General features: G+C 37.7%; 1 protein-coding gene and 1 pseudogene across 2 annotated transcripts in view; one reads left to right on the top strand and one right to left on the bottom strand.

The window, feature by feature from the left end:
- Nucleotides 1-4,467, top strand: part of LOC137974129 (uncharacterized) — a 4,498-nt pseudogene extending 31 nt beyond the window's left edge.
- The window catches only part of LOC137974286 (octopine dehydrogenase-like), a 25,271-nt gene extending 14,700 nt beyond the window's left edge, over nucleotides 1-10,571 (bottom strand). For both annotated transcript variants that reach the window (XM_068821162.1, XM_068821161.1), the window contains exon 1: nucleotides 10,464-10,571. In XM_068821162.1, the coding sequence (XP_068677263.1) occupies nucleotides 10,464-10,520 (57 nt within the window). In that variant the 5' untranslated portion in view covers nucleotides 10,521-10,571. The remainder of the gene's footprint in view (nucleotides 1-10,463) is intronic.
- Nucleotides 10,572-17,500: the final 6,929 nt, after the last annotated feature.

Consider the following 17,500-nt stretch of genomic DNA (forward strand, 5'->3'; position numbering starts at 1 on the left):
ATTTTAAACAGAATGCTCCGCTCCGCCGCGTTGTCCCTAAAGATCTACAAGTTCAAACGCCAGTTCCCACAAAGGGCGCACGCAGAGTCGCTGAACTTGCATCCATGAGATTCCTAAGGGAACGGATCAGACTTACACAGATGGCAAAGAGAGATGCAAAGAAGGAAGCAGAATCCACAGCACAGAGTATAACATCCGCTCTCTCGACAAACGACGCCAAAAGGATAATAGAACAGATCAAGACAAACACCCAGCGAGTCTTTAACACCCCCAAAGACAGACATATGCAGAAATTTGATAAACGTCTGCCCGAGAAACACGTGGCTACGTCACCAATTGATATGCCGTATGTTGACAAAACTAACTGGGTCATTAATTTATCTTCTAGGTCCTTTGACGATGCCAAGATAGCCCTGCTGAAGAAAGGACTGAACTTGGCCGTAACTCCTGCATACATCCCTGCCACGAAGATTATCGCCAAGGTCGAATCAGCCACCAGACAACTCGACGCTGAACAAGCAGACTCTGTCAGGAGAGCTGTTAACAATATCCTTCAACAGGCAGAACCACCAGAGCCCAATATCACGAAGGAATCGAAGACGCCCTTAAAGGCTTAAAAGAGGACGAGTCCAACAAGGTGCTCCCAGCGGACAAAGAGTGCGCTAGCGTAGTCATGGATACCGACACCTATCACACTGAGATATCTCCCCTCATCGAGAAGGGACCGTACCCGCTGCTCAACAAAGACCCGACAGACCGTCTGACCCGAAAATTGTCCGAAAAGCTACTAACCTTGAAGCGAAGCGGATATCTATCAGAGGCCATTTACAACAAAATCAGACCTGGACACAAACAGCCGCCTAGAATCTACGGTTTACCAAAGATTCACAAGGCCGATGTACCCTTAAGACCTATTTCATCATGCGTTAACACCTTCGCATATTTATCTGCTTACTTAGCTAACATCTTATCTCCTTTAATTATTGTTTTTACTATATTGTTCCAGTTTTTACTGTATTGTATGAGGTAGATTAGATGCCTTTCCAAGACTCTTTTGAATTTAGAGATTTTAAAAGGTTTAATATTGACTTGTTTAAAATGGCGTTGGATGTTGTGGACTGGTCACCAGTCTTCAGTTCTTTTGATGTTAATGAGAGTCTGTCCCATTTCCTTCAGTACATATTCAATAGCGTAAGCAACAAACATGCGCCCTTGAAATCATTTAAAGTTAGAAATTCAGCTTCTAAACCGTGGATAACTTAGGACTAAAAAAAATCAGTAAAAGTGCGGGACAAACTTTACAAAAAGTGGCTAATTACCCGGAACCCATTATTTCTGAACAAATATAAACTTTATCGTAATAAAATTACTTTCATAAATGAATTATATCGCACCTCATATTATACTCAAGTCCTTGCGGACTCTACTAATACAAAGAAGATGTGGGATAATATTAATTTCATTATTAATAAAAAGCATCCATCTTCAACTATAGACAAACTTCATGTCGGAAACAAACAATATCATCATTCTGCATCTATTTCCAATCTCTTAAACAAGTTTTTTGGTGATATACCTACTAAACTTGCTTCTATAAGCTGCCAAAGTCTAATTGTCAATTTACTTCTTATCTTAGACAAAATAAGTCTAAATTTTGTTTTAGACCTGCTAATGAGATACAGGTTTTTCTTCTTCTCGAGAATCTTGATGGCAGAAAATCTTTCGGAGTGGACAAAGTCCATCCTTTTTTACTTTCTGTAGCGGCATTTCAGATCTTTCGCCGTGTTACCCATATTATTAACATGTCTATTAAACAAGGTATTTTCCCAGAGAAATTAAAAATCGCAAAAGTGATTCCTGTCTTCAAGCAGGGTTCTCGTTTAGAGTGTGATAATTATAGACCATTATTTCTGCTCTTCCTGCATTAGCCAAAATTGTTGAAAAATATATATTTACTCAATTAAGTCATTATTTTTTTACTGAAGATATTATCGTTTTTAATCAATGGATTTAAGCCAGGTTGCACTACTGTGGATTGTCTTGTAGATCTTGTAGAGGAAATTTCTACAACTCTTGATCAAGTTGATTACGCTGTATGAATTTTCTTGGACTTAAGCAAAGCATTTGACACTGTTAACCATTCAATACTATTGTCTAAACTACTTTTTTATAGTATTTCAAATTCTGATATTATTCGGTTTAAATCTTATTTGAATAAGAGGAAACAAAGAGTATCTGTGAATGGTGTTATGTCTAATACCATTTCTATCTTAACTGGTGTTCCTCAGGGCTTAAACCTTGGACCATTGCTATTTGTAGTATATATCAATGACTTTATCCAAGCTTCCAATTTTTTCACTATGAGACTTTTTGCTGATGATACCTCTCTAACAGCCTCTGATAAAAATATAGACAAACTTTTGCTGCAAGTTAATTCAGAACTTATAAATATCTATGACTGGTTATGTGCTAATAAGTTAACTTTAAACCTAAAGAAAACAAAATATCTTATTTTCCAACCGCGTAAAAAAATAAATTACAACTTACTTCCTCCATTAACATTAGCAGGTCAATGTCTTGAACAAGTCACATGTCTGAAATTTTTAGGTATCTGTATCGATGATCACTTATCCTGGCATGATCATACATGGCTTCTGATAGGATGCGGAAAAAAATGAAAGATTACGAGGAAATTTTTGGCCATATTGTGCGGAAACATGCGTTGATTATGCGGAAATTACACCGGATTATGCGGAAATTTAAACAAGTTATAAAACTAATAATTAGGCCCGTCCAATGTGTTTACATGCTTACGGTAAATCCGTAATCGAAATTGCAACCAATACAATCGCATTTGTGACTGAATTTTTGCCCTTTGGGATTAAAATACATGAGGAGTCACCAATTTGCGACCAGCTTTCACCGTTGAAATAAAAGGGTTAGCAGTTGGGATTTTGCTGCAACTTTTGGTAAAATAAATAAAGGGATAAAAAATTATTTTGTTTCTTGTCATGAATTTTGTTTCAATTTGAAGATAATGGAGCAAAATTGTAATACCTTTGGAGCACGATCCATTCCCTCGATCATTGACTTAGTTTCTTATCAGTCACGTCATTAGCTGAAATGTAACTGTTTCTCGTCCAATGGAAAGCATTGTAGGAACAAAAACTAGTGTCCAGGCTCATTGGCGAAAAAAAGCGCGGAAACTGCTTACGATCTTTCATCTTGCGAACGAAATGGTGTGTTTTCTTCAATGTTCAGGAAAATAAGCGTTTCAAAACAGTCATTTTCTTCGGCTTTTATGTTTTTGAGGATGTCAAGGAGCTGCTTTATCACTAATATCGGGTATTTCTTCTCTTTTTTGCGGAAAATATCGGAATTATGCGGAAGATGCGGATTTCAGTGAATTATGCGGATCCTCATCGCCGCATCCTGTCAGATGCCATGATCATATAACATATATTTGTGATAAAATTAGCAAGTGTATTAATATTATGATCAAGGTAAAGCGTTATTTAGGTAATCAATGTTTGACTAGTATTTATTATTCTCTTACTTACCCTTATTTTATATATGGTTGCATTCTGTGGGGTAATAATTATGAAACCCATTACTGCAGCTTATAAGACTCCAAAACAAAGCAATTAGAATTATTAATGATGTTCCTTTACAAGATCATAATTACTCCACATTATGTTAACTTAGGTTTATTGAAATTTCGCGATGTTGTTAAAATGTATACTTGTTTATTTCTTTATGATCATCTTTGTGATAACAAGCCATGTAATTTTTCAATATCCCTAGTTTCTGAGCAACATAATTATTCCACACGGACTGCAACTTCTCTACAATTATTCCTTACTCTAGGACAAACATAAGAAAATTCTGCCCTACTGTTATTGGTCAATATTTTTGGAATGATCTTCCTTTTTCCGTTCGAAATATATCCTCGAAAATTCTTTTCAAAAAAGCAGTTTTCAAATATTATTTTGCTCAGTACTATAAATCTCCTTGACTCGTGCCATGATGTACGTTGTGTGTGTGCATAATGTATGTGTCTGTGTACATGTGCTTATGTGTGTTTATTTATTTATCATTATTTCTTATTCTTATGTATGGACTTATTGTAAAGAGCTATAAATTATAATCAGTGTTAATGGGCACTAAATAAATTAGTTTTTACTATATCCTGCCCTTCTCCATTTTATTTCTTATACTTAAATTAATTATTCTATTTTGTTTGGAGAAAACATTAAAAATAAATTTAAAAAAAAATAAAAAATAAAATTAACAGGTAACTCGGGTTTCACGGTGACTAATTCAGCTCACTTCGCATATACCATTAGCAGCGAGACTATCCGAGCTAACGAAATCATGGTGTCTTTCGACGTGGACGAGTCGCTGTTTACCAACGTTCCTATCGACGCCGCTGTACAAACCGCGCTACAGAGTCTAGTAAATCTTTAATTCCATAGTTTCTCCGTTTTGTTATTGACACAATTATTTGGTAGTAGGACTTCGTGTCGTACAACTCACTAATCTTGCTTGATTACTCCCTGAATTGCACTCCACTCAGTCCTATTACCATTACTTATTACAAACAATTATTATCATTTCAAATGAGATTTGATAGGAATCTTCTTTTAGTAAAGGTAATAGGAATGAGTGGAGTCCAATTCAGTCTGTAATCTTACGAGTGGTTAACAAAATCGGACTACTCACTGCAGTGCATAAACTACCCCGATTCGTCTAAACGGACGATCCATGTGAGTGAAAGACTTTCCTGGCAATGCATTTTGTGTTTTAACTCCGCGGCTCTAGCGTTGAAAAGTTTTTTTTCGATCTAAAGCATAACTGGTGCAATGACCTTTACGAAAACATTTTTGTCGTTTATTCACGTAGCCGTTTCTTTGTACATCTTTTTTGCAATTCCATCGCTTTTTGCGTTCGATAGAACGCAGTTCAAATGCAGACCGAATGCAGACTTTTTGGGACAACCCGTGCATCGATCTTGAGACTCCAAATTGTGCCCACCACAGATTACAGCACGGAGAAACACAAATGACATCATCTCCAAGCCTGTGCACATCATAGCAAAGCACGTGCATGCAAGATGATTTTGTTTCTCTATCGTCTGTCGGATAGTCAGATAGTCACGATTTTTCAACCTTTCAATGGAAAAGTCCAAATAATACTACCCTACAGTAGGAAAATACCAAACAAATAATACAAAACCAACGACAGCCATGACACAAAACACCGTGTTGGCTTTCAAATGCAAAACCTATGATACATTGTTATTTTTAACGTATGACACCTACTACAACTATTTGTATGTTCTTGTCCATCATGTCTATTGAGAGACCAGTCTATTGAGAGACCAGACAGCCATATAGATCTTGTAAATGCATGTCACTGTAATATGTTTCGATTCGTATTTCAATTTTATTTCCTATTGCGGTCTTCTAAATGTTTGTTTTACATTTTAACGGAGCTCCGCGCGCGCGGAGCACCATAGTTAAGAAAATATGGTAACCCATCAATGCGAGAAATTTTGGTTTTTTAGCCATGATGTCATAGATCGTCCGTACGTCCGTCCGTCCACCCCTCCATGTATATGCCAATGTGACGCGAATCACGTAACCATATCACGGGCTCAAGTTTAAAGCTCATCCCAGGAGGCAATACCCCAGTTGACACTCTAGCTAGTTAAAGCAAGGGGGACTTTTGTCTGATTGGTTGATAATTTGCTTGTGCCCAGGCTTTTTTGACACGCGCGCCAACCAAATAACAAACAAAATGGCGGCCGAAGATGTCTCGTTCTATTGCTTGCTTCAGGGATTTCTTATAGCAACAGCATCGTTTACACCTTTTTTTCTTTGGGAATAGCGGTATTTCAGTGGTAAAATTTCTTCACAGTCTTGCGCTCTAGCGAAATTTTCTTGCAATTTTAGTCGGTGGCTTCATGCACATAGATAGCTTGAAGTGGCAGTTCAGCCTAGGCCGCGGTGTCAGTTGAAGTCTGCTAAGGTAAGATGAGTTCGCTATTCCTTTCGTTTTGTGTATAATCTCAAGCTAACATACGCAACCACAGCCTATAAAATGTTCTTTTAAAAATTAATGTGTTTTACTTTCCTTCTTGTCAACAGAAAAAACCTAGCTTACAAGAAATGCCAGCGTTGTTAACGTCCTCTTCTTCACCAGTTCCTAAATTTTAATTACTAGTTTCAACTAGCAACTTGTGTGGAGGTTTTACTATAACGCCATGGATTGAAATCAGGGGTTAGATAATAGGGGATCTGTAGGAAGCTGCACAGTAGATAGTTGATGAAGGTGCATGCGAGCTATTGCTATTTCCTATTTTTCTGTGTCTTTAAACTTCGATTGTTTTTCAGGGAAAATTTCCTCTTTTTGTGCTCATGGCTTGAGAAAAATGTTGTAAGCTTGTGCTTCATGTTGACCAAACAATTATTTTGAATCTCGCAATGATGACTATAATTATGCATTTCCATTTAAATACTGCTATTTTGTTCCTACTTTTAGGCTAAAAAAACCCGATTTTCTTCTTCTTATTTTTTGTTACCCTTTTATCCACTTGACACCCTGTAAATAGCAATTTGTTGAAACCCCGTATACATTATGTGGAGGGAAACGCATGCATGCCAAAACACTATAATTTATACAGATAAACTTATATTTCACATTAATTTAATTTAACTCTGAACTACCAAATATTTATCACTTGCTTTGTGCTAACAAGTCAACTTGAAATTTAAATAAAACTCAATATTTTATCTCTTTATGAATTATCAAATCCGCTTTTTCCATCTAAATTTATTACCGCTTAATTACTGGCTTGAGCATCTAGACCTTCTTTTCTTTTATAAATGTGAATCAGGGATTATTCAGTTAAACTTAGAAAATTATGTTAAGTACTGTAACAGTAAATCATGCCATGGTTCCTCTGGACTTTATCTAACAACAGCTTATTTTAGAACTTCACTTTTTAGGGATTCGTTTTTTATCAGACTTTCCAATATTTGGAATGCTATTCCTGGTGATATCAAAGCAGAAACTACTTTGTCTTTTTTTAAAGCTAAGCTTAAGTCTTTCTATTTTGTCAGGTTATCATTACCACACTTTTAAGTGTTGCAAAGTTAATAGTTTCTCTGTTTGCTCTTGTTGATTTTAGTACCTTTTTCCCATATATATTTTTCATCTTGGGCTGGGTTGGGTGTTCTAGTTTTGAGGGGTTGGGTTTTGGGGTGTAAATACCTTGTAGGGGACTTCTACCTTGTAGGTATTAATTATTTTTATATCATTCGCTAATTTACCCATATTCACTAAATAACTGCATATCTACATGTATCTTCATACTAGATTCTGCAAAATCTTAAAAAGACATAACGGAGGTGGTCGGTTGGGACTGGTTAGTGTAGTAGTTTCACTTTAAAAGCATTGTTATCATCAAGGCTGAGTACCTCACGGGGGAATTTATATGCAACGAGTGAACAGTCAAATGTGACCTGTGTTTTAGACCCGCTGTTCCCCTACAAGATTATATTACCCCACATTACCTTTCCTTAGGTATATTGAAATTTCACGAGAGTTATTGTTTAAATGTACACATTGGTTTCTAAGCAATGTAAAATAATATTCAACTCAGGATGCATCTTTGCAGCATTTATTCCTTCCTTCCTAATGCTACATGTATAACCGGTATAAGACAATTCTGCTCATCTGTTATTGGAAAATACTTTTGGAATGACCTTCCTCTTTCTCTTTGAAACAGTATATCTAAAACCCTGTTTTAAAAAACATCTTTTTAATACTATTTTGCCTAATACTGATTTCCTTACTCACTGGTATGTACACCTGTATTTGCTTATTTATCAGACAGTCTAAATATTGCAACTGAATGGATATCCTGTTCAATGGATTGAGTACAACCGGTACATTTAAGTTAAGAACATAATAATCATTCCTTGCCTGAGATCGTTGTTCACTTGAATGTATTCACATTATTGATTGCAATCACAAATGTTTTACCTGGTTATGTCATAATTATTATTTTAATGAAGCATTTCACACAATTTTAAGGTATGATGACTTCCAAAACAGTCAACTTGTACTTTCTTTCTTGTAAATAACATAACAAAATTTGTAGAAACTACCTTTAATGTTGAAATAATAATTTATGGCCAACCTGTGTAAATTGTGTAAATGGAGAGAGAGAGGTAATAATATTGTTATAGTTTTTTGTCACACTTAGTTATTAACTTAAACACATAAACCAAATTGGCTAACTCAATGTTGTACCCAATTCAAATCTCTTGGGGATAAGATTCTTTGTGTATTGTATTGTATTTGCATTATAACGTAGCATTCACATTCAAATGACCTACCTGGAACAATTTTAATAACTTTTACTTTTTAAGCCTCCAAAAGTTGTCTGTCCTCTGACTTTTTAAACTGTACATAGGAATTCATATGTCAAGGTTTGGACTGCAAATCTCAAAAGGATCCTTTTGGAGTGCCTAGATCTCTCTTGGCTCAGGTAGTACAATTAAACTGCTACATAATTATATAATTTTTAATAAGAGAATAATTACAGGAAAGTGCTTCTTGTACTTGTTAGTGACTGAGTTGCAAAGTGCAATGCCCATTTTTAAAGTTTGTTCACCCCTGTGCACTTCACTGAAAATACTGCATTTGCAAAACAGGGTTTGAAAACCAGATGAAATTCTCTTAGCAACAATGCTAACTTTACACCTAAGTTAGTCCCCTCTTAAAAATTTAAATTTCTATCTCGAAACTGCAAACAAACGGTTGTGTGACAATGTGATCCACAAAATGTCACGCCATCACTGATATGTAGAAGCAAATATGTCTGCTTAGATGGCTCTGCTTCGAACATTATTTTGACCAACGGGTGCACTATTTAAATTTCTTTCAATTTCACCAAATTATTAAGGTAGTCCTTGAAAATCTTTTGACGAAGCCGATCCCCATATCACGATTTAGGTATTGAGTTATAAACAGAAATGCAGAGGCATTCAAGTTTTTAAGTGCAATCTAATTCCACTCCCGAGCTGTCGTATTGACAAGAAATGACAAAAAAAGTTAACAGAAGAATCCACAAAATAATCATTTGGCCTGAATTAAATTTAAGGTTTGTAGGACTTGGTGAGGCCATAATACTAATATTTTCAAAATGATATCCGACCAACGGAACTTTGTCTGGCTAGGGCGCATTGGGAGTGCACCATGAAACGTTACCAGATTTGGCCAACAAGTAGTATACTAACAGAGGCATTCCCCGTTAACGGGAATTCCCACATCACAAAGCGAGACAAAAGTCTCAGGGGTATGGCCACAAATTTCCACTTGAGGTAAAACAAAAACTAAATTTATTAATCAAAACATTCATCTCACCTAACAACAAAAATCATGGGTTTTAAACGACAACTGTACGGCATCAAATGGAAGGACTAGTTAATTTAAGTGTTGTAGTCGAGTTAAACGAAGAAATGATGCAAAAGAAAAAGGTGAGATATTCTTGTTGAACAACAGTATGGAATATAAAACGGCAGGTATATTTTGCAGGTTGCAGGTTGCAGGTTGAAATTTACCGTGACTGTTACATGAATAGCTAACCTTAGGCCTAATTAGGCCTAAAAACGTTTCTTTAGGCCTCCTTAGGCCTAAAAAAGTTTCTTTAGGCCTCCTTAGGCCTAAAAAAGTTTCTTTAGGCCTAAGGTTACCTACATTGTATTCATGTAACAGTCACTGTAAATTTCAACCTGTAACCTGCAAAATATACCAGCCGAATATAAAATGACAACAACACCATATCTTTATCTCCACAAAACGAAGCAAACAAGAACCTAAAATAGGAACTCGAGGAATCAACGATGAGTTGCACTTACCAACACAGTGATATTTATTTAGTTGGACATTAACTACGATCTGAAGCAGACCCTTGGACAGCACAAAAATGGATCGAAAGTGTGCTCGCCAAATACTCGTTGCAGACAAACCGACACCTCGACACAAAAAGACTTTCATCGACCGCAAAACTTTGATAATCGATGTCACACAAGATTTTTTGTCTTAACCTTGAGTTGCTTTTCGCGGTAATACATGTATAAGGCTGTTCCTCTTCATCATAACAAAAACGTGAAGCGAGGCTAGCGACGAAAAATCGCTGTGACTCGTGTACAGTATGTTGCCTAGTATCCGATCGGTACCAGTATACGACTTAGCTCTTTCGGCTAAGGAAGGAAAATTATAGTAGTTTTAAACTGAAGTGGTCGGATACTGGGCATAGCCCGATAAATTTGAATTTATTCGGAACGTCATCAAACAAAACTGAAATCATCTCCCACTAAAAACGCGATAAAGGGCCTTGAGAGTCCTATAAAAGTAATCGATTTAGTTTGAACAGGAAATATGTCCCTTACTTTTTCAGATGATGCCTGGCTTTGGTTACAAGTTTCGTCTTGTCTCTTGTCTGCCATCCTCGTAAGAACTTTGCACTCAAGTGTTTACGACATCGCTCTGTCAGTGTTAACATGTATATCAACGCGCAGTCTGTATTAGGCAACACCGCTGATACGTACGGAGGGCTGGACCGTCTTTCCGCGATGACAAAAATTTAGTAAATACTCACCCGATTCTCGCGACTCCTGTGGGTGACACCCGCTGAAAATGCACCGTAGTACGCGGGTATCACTATAGTATGTTCCCCACAATTCAATACGAACCTAACCGAAGCGAATGGTAAGATTTCTAAGCGAAAAATGAAAATTACAACGGCATTTAAGCCTAAAATGTGTAAACAATCATACTTAAATCAATTTAACGCAAATTCCAATCCCTTGTTACGCTTTAAAGACTATAACGGCTCCGTGAAGTGAATTTCGCAAAGTCATAACATGTACTAAACTCAGTATATGGCCTAATTTCAGGGATTTCACTTCTCACCAAGCCTTAAAAAACCGTGGATAAGGCAGTTTTGACACAATTCAATCGCTTATTACGTTTTAAACGTCTCTGTGAAGTGAATTTCTCAATGTCATAAATGCACTATACGCTACTCTTTGCGGGCAATTTTATGCCGCCTGGTAATCTAGAGTGAAAATCAATTTTCAAAATGGCCTAATTTCAGAGATTTAACTTCTCACCAAGTCTTTAACCGTAAATAAAGCAGTTTTAAGCATATTTCAATCACTTATTGAGTTTTAAACTGCTCCGTGAAGTTAATTTCTCAATGTCATGAAGTTGCTATGGTATGACTTTTCGCGGGCATTTTTATGCCGGGTAATCTAGAGTGAAAATTGATGTTCAAAATTGACCTAATTTCACAGATCTATTTTCTCACCAAGCGTTAGACCATAGATAAAGCAGTTTTAAGCGTATTTCAATGGGTTATGACGTTTTAAACGGCCTGTGAAGTAAATATTTCAATGCCATAATTGTACTTTAGTATAATCTTTGCGGGCATTGTTATGCCGGGTAATCTAGTGTGAAAATCAATTTTCAAAATGGCCTAATTTTAGAGATTTAACTTCTCACCAAGTCTTTAACCGTGGATAAAACGGTTTTAAGCATATTTCAATCACTAATTACGTTTTAAACGGCTCCGTGAAGTCAATTTCTCAATGTCATAAATGTACTATAGTATATTTTTTGCGGACAAGAGTGAAAATCAATCTTAAAAATTGGCTTAATTTCATAGATCTATTTTGGCACCAAGCGTTACACCGTAGATAAAGTAATTGAGCGTATTTCAATGGCTTTAAACGGCTCCGTGAAGTGAATTTCTCAATGTCATAATTGTCCTACAGTATTCTTTTTGCGGGCATTGTTGTGCCGGGTAATCTAGAGTGAAAATCGATCCTCAAAATTGGCCTGATTTCATAGATCTATTTCTCACCAAGCGTTAGACCGTAGATAAGGCAGTTTTAAGAATATTTCAATCACTTGATTGAGAAAATATCACAAACAGCGGTGATAAACATTGTATTCCAACGCATTTTTTTAAACTTGACGTTTCGTATGCTAGTCAACACACATTTTCAAAAGTGACCGTTACAATTTTTGAAAACTATATATATATATATATCGTAAACAATAGGGGTCTGGAACCTAGACCGAGAAAAATGAAGGGGGCCTGGAGCCCATTGTGTTGCTATGGAAACATCACACTGGGCCATGTCATGGAACTTTGTAATGAGTATAAGATCTGCAAAAAGTTTCAGTTCTATACAGAAAAAGTCTTCGGAGATATTCCATTTTTTGTGATTTTACATCATCTTGTGTCCACAAAATGACGTCACAAGTAATCTAATTTGCATACATCAAAATCTTCATCATTTTAAAAGCTCTTTTGGACAAGCAACTATAAAATTTTGTGTCATATGCACTTTAAGCATATTTCAATCACTTATTACGTTTTAAACGGCTCCGTGAAGTGAGTTTCTCAATGTCATAAACGTACTCAAGAGATTATGAAGGTAAGAGAGGTAATCCCTCATACTGGCCCTATTCCCAACGTAATCCCTCTTAGGTTATTTTTAGATGATATCAATTTTCCAGCGGATAATGTTACCGCGCGCGTTACGTGGAGTTTCGTGGAGGAGGGAAAGTGCAGCAAATTCTGTACGATGCCATTCTCCGTTTTCAAAATTGAGTTTCATGGCCTGATAAAATTCATTGTCTGCAAGATACAGGTTTCAAACATACATCCTTGGAATTGCTTAACTGTCTAGTTTACAGTGATACCAATTTGAAGAATTTCCAATTTATCAAACCGTGTTAAATAATTTTGACAGATGCAGATCATGTTTACCTTGGTTGCATTGCGTTACCTTTCCATTTCAGTGCGCACTTTCTCATCGTCTACAAAATTCTGTCGCTTACAAAACTCGTCCCTGTCAAGATGCAGTTTGCCATCATACATCATGGAAATCAGTTAACTGTATAATTTACTCTGATACCAATTTTCCGATTTTCTAAAGTAGGAAACCGTGTTAAATAATTTTGAAAGAGGGATACCGACTCAGCCATATTTTACGCCGGTACTTTTACAAATGAAAATTTTGCAATTATTCTACTCTACAGATAACAATAAAATTTCGCAACAAAGGCACTCAATGTAGAATACAGAATGAATAATTCGCTGTTATTCAAATGTCATTAACGGCGAAGTAATCAATCACAATAATGTTCTAGCGAAGAAATTTCGCAGTTAATGAAATTTCCTTAACGGCGAAGTAGCCAATCGCATCAATCGCAGTTAATGACATTTCAATTACTGCGAAATTTTCCTTCGGTATATAATAAAAGTATACTGATAAAGTTTTGTGCGAACGTTTGTTAATTATCTGTAGATAAATATAACTGCAAAATTTTCATTTATACGTGCGTTGCAAATTGACTTCAATCCGATCTTACGGTTTTAAAAATTTTTATCGCGCGGTCAATTGAAATTTTCCTGTCATGTTTGGTACTGTGTGAAAGCGTTAGCTGTCTAATTTATGAATATCGTAGAATTAAGTCACCATAGTTTAAGTCCGCTAAGAAAATCGAGAACGCGTTGACCAAGTCAGGAATATGTTACTTGGTGACTGTTAGTCCGCGATATTTCATTGTGTACAAAATTCTGTCGCCTATAAAACTCGTTACTTTCAAGATACAAGATGCAAAGATATATCAGTCAAATCGCTTAACTGTGTTGTTTACAGTGACACCAATTTCAACACTGTCCAATGTGCGAAACCGTGTTTAATAATTTTGAAAGATGCAGGTATACTTAACATGCGTGCTTTGCAAATTGACTTCCATGCGACACCACTTGTTCATACATTTTGATCGCACTGTCTGTTCAAGTTTTCATTTCATGTCTGATATCTGTCTAATTTATGAATCTCTAAGAATTAAGTCGTCAGATTTCAATCCCGCGAAGAAAATCAAGAACGCGTTAACAGCGACTTGTCATGACTGTAGTCTGCGAATTGCCAATGTTTACAAACTTTTGTCGCTTATAAAACTCGATCCTTTCAAGAACAGGTTTCAAACATCTATAACTGAAGTCGCTTAATTGTCTAGTTTTCAATGATACCACATTCAAGGTTGAGCCATATACGAAACCGTGTTAAATCTTTTTTTAAGGAGACAGCTATATTTAACATACGTGCTATGCAAATTCACTTGAATCCGATAACACGAGTTCAAAAATTTTTATCGGACGCTTGATTCAATTTGGCACTGTTGTAGAGCTCTATCTGTCTACTTTATCACCATATAAGAATTAAGTCATCACATCTTAATCCCGCAAAGGGAACCGAGAATGCGTTTATTAAATTCAGAGAGATCGTACTTATCGACTATAGTCTTCCATTTGCCATTCTGTACAAAATCCTGTCGGTTACATAACTCTTTCCTTCCAAGATACAGGTTTCAAAACATAAGTCATTGAAATCTCTTAACTCTGTAGTCAACAAGTCACGTTCGTCCACAAAATGTATATACGCGTTTGTCTCAACATCCTCCGCCATTTTTGTTTGATGGTAAATCGCGAACGACGTGAATCATTGCGTGGGAATTCGCTCAGCTGTCAACATGGGTAAAAATGGGGACGTCTGATTGGCTATCAGTTAACCCTCGTGGGAATACCGGATCCCGGAGGAGATCTAAAAATTACCTAAGAGGGATTACGATGGGAATAGGGCCAGTATGAGGGATTACCTCTCTTACCTTCATAATCTCTTGATGTACTATAGTATATTTTTTGCGGGCATTTTTAAAAATTGGCTTAATTTCATAAATCTATTTTCTCACCAAGCGTTATATCGAAGATAACGTAATTTAAGCGTATTTCAGTGGCCTTTTACGTTTATACGGCTCCGTGAAGTGAATTGCTCAATGTCTTAAATGTACTATAGTATACTTTTTACTTTTTACGTTTAACGGCATTTTTATGCCGGGTAATCCACAGTGAAAATCGATGTTCAAAATTGGCTTAATTTCATAGATCTATTTTCTCACCTAGCGTTAGACCGTAGATAAAGCAGTTTTAAGCATATTTCAATCACTTATTACGTTTTAAACGGCTCCGTCAAGTCAATTTGTCAATGTTATAACTGCACTATGGTCGTAGCGTCCGCGGGTCGATTCGCCTAGGGGCGAAAGTGGTATTTATGGGTGGGGCAAAGTGTCCTGCACGTTGACTGAGTTTGGTCCCAAGGGAATAAAAGGTAGGAATGCTATGCAGTTAAAACGTTGCACAGGACACCCAACACCACACAGGATGCCCAGATTTCGTCACGTGGTAAAGCTCAGCGAGGCCTTTCTAGCGATATATGATATGTTGGGATAAATTTACTTTTGACTTTCTAGGGTTTCTTGGCCTGTCAAATGGGGTGAGAGTTGCATACACTAACAGGACTTCGGAGTCTTCAGAAGTAGGCTAGATAAGTGTTGATGTATTGTGACCCTCGCTTTTAAGGTTCGATGCTGAAATTTGGCAGCCAGGTGCGTCTCACACTGGCAGACAATTCTAGTTGGGTCTGGAGGATAACGGGTTGGGGGGGGGGGGGGAAGTTATGGTCAAAAAAGGTGTTTTTGATAGGGTGTAGAGCCTTCCCTGGGTGTGCGACTTGCACCACTGGATGCCCCATTTGATTGTACATGGGAGTGGCAGGGTTCACCCTGGACACTGGCATACCTACAAGAAAATGCCAAACTCCCCCTGATGTTAGCTCTCCCTGGAGACTAACCATAAATGCTAATGCACTCCGACCACACCCATGACAGTCCCATGAAAGACAGTGGATATGTACGGTACAAACCTTCTCTGAGCACTGGTCTATTAAATTCACACAGATAATGGTCATCCCACTACGCTAACCCTAACTCTAGCACTTTGCCAAGCATTCGTTCAGGGCCTTGAGGACCAGATTTCCAGGACCCAGATACGTGTCCTCACTCAGTGGTGTTTTTTTACTATGTATGAAGACAGCACTTGTCATCTGCATGGCACTTCCCTGAAAGGCCAGCCTTACTTACCAGGGGTTCACCAGAAACCTGTGCAATTCGATGCAGGCTTCCAAGGGCTATACGACTGCATCACTGGTTTGGCCTCTGCACGTAGTCCACAGGCTGTGCATGCAAACGGCAAAAACACCTGGCATCTTGGTCCCCACTGGGAAAGTGTCCCCTCAGACACCAACCCTCCGACGAGGCCTATAGAGTAATGCAAGTTTCAATGTCGTTGCACATTCCCGAAGGCCTGGGATACCATAATGGACAATTTTGGAATGTGGCTAACCCTAGCATGAATGCTTTCCTCCCCGACCGTGTGATGTTGATGGGCCACCTAAAACCACACTTATGTGCTATGTTTGAGCTGGGCTTACGTATAAGATTTTGGAGTGAATTGTTTGAAGTCAGCAAGGGCAGGCCTGAAAGGCTTTATTGGTATATAATATGGAGGAAGTTGGTTCATGAGTCATGAAGAGGCCTCTTGAACCTACACTCTTTGAAGGTGGATCGTCAGGACCTTTCCCTGTCAGAGGTCTGTCCAAGTTGGGTCTCAAGTCATGTAGGGACCTCTCATTAACAGGTTGACTGGAGGCTAGTGCTTTAACATGGTCAACTTGCCACAACTGGCCGGTCAGGTAGGCTGTGAAGGCATGACCCGATCTCTTTGGACCTGGATTGACCAAAGGATGGTCATGAATCACCTAAGCCGTACCCACAGGCGGTTTTCCCCAGGATAGGGGGAACGTATTCTGTTCCATAACGGCACAGCAGTAGTTATATGAGAAAACAAGTTATCTGTTTGTCTCAGTAAACAAATTTCTAGTTTCTAAAGAAACTGTGGTGCTGCGTCGGTGGGAGAGTGAAACAGGAAAATTTGGTTGATAGAGGTCGAATGATTTGGAAAGCTGACATTTTGAGTGTTAGCCATTTGTCAGAGCAAAATGATTTGATTTTGCTCTGACAAAGGGCAAACGCTCGAAACGTCAGCTTTCCAAATCGTTCACAGTGGTAATTCGACCTCTATCTGTCTATCTGTTTGTCTGCTTCCTTCACTTTTCAAAAAAATCCTTTAGGCCTCATTTACTTTTTATATTGGGGTTCTCTGAGGCCCTCCCAGGGGTTTTGGGGAACAAGAGAGCATGGCTAATTTGAACTGGGGGACAGGGGAACAATGTCGAAATATTTTAGGGAACAAGGGAACAAAAACAATTTTAGGGGTCAAAAAGCTGGGAACAAGGGAACACAAGCAAATATTTAAGGGATCAAGGAGGCAAACCCCTCTTCCCTCCTGGGAGGGCCTCTTCTATGGATGGGCGAATTTACTCGGTAGGGAACATTGTATTCTTCTGTTACCTAGCCTGTCTATGGCCGAAGATAACGGAATACAATAAAATACTCCAAACCACATCATGTAACAAACATATCATAGCGCTCAACTTATGACACATACAAA

This window comes from Montipora foliosa, chromosome 10 (assembly GCF_036669935.1).
Source record: "Montipora foliosa isolate CH-2021 chromosome 10, ASM3666993v2, whole genome shotgun sequence".
Lineage (NCBI taxonomy): Eukaryota > Metazoa > Cnidaria > Anthozoa > Scleractinia > Acroporidae > Montipora > Montipora foliosa.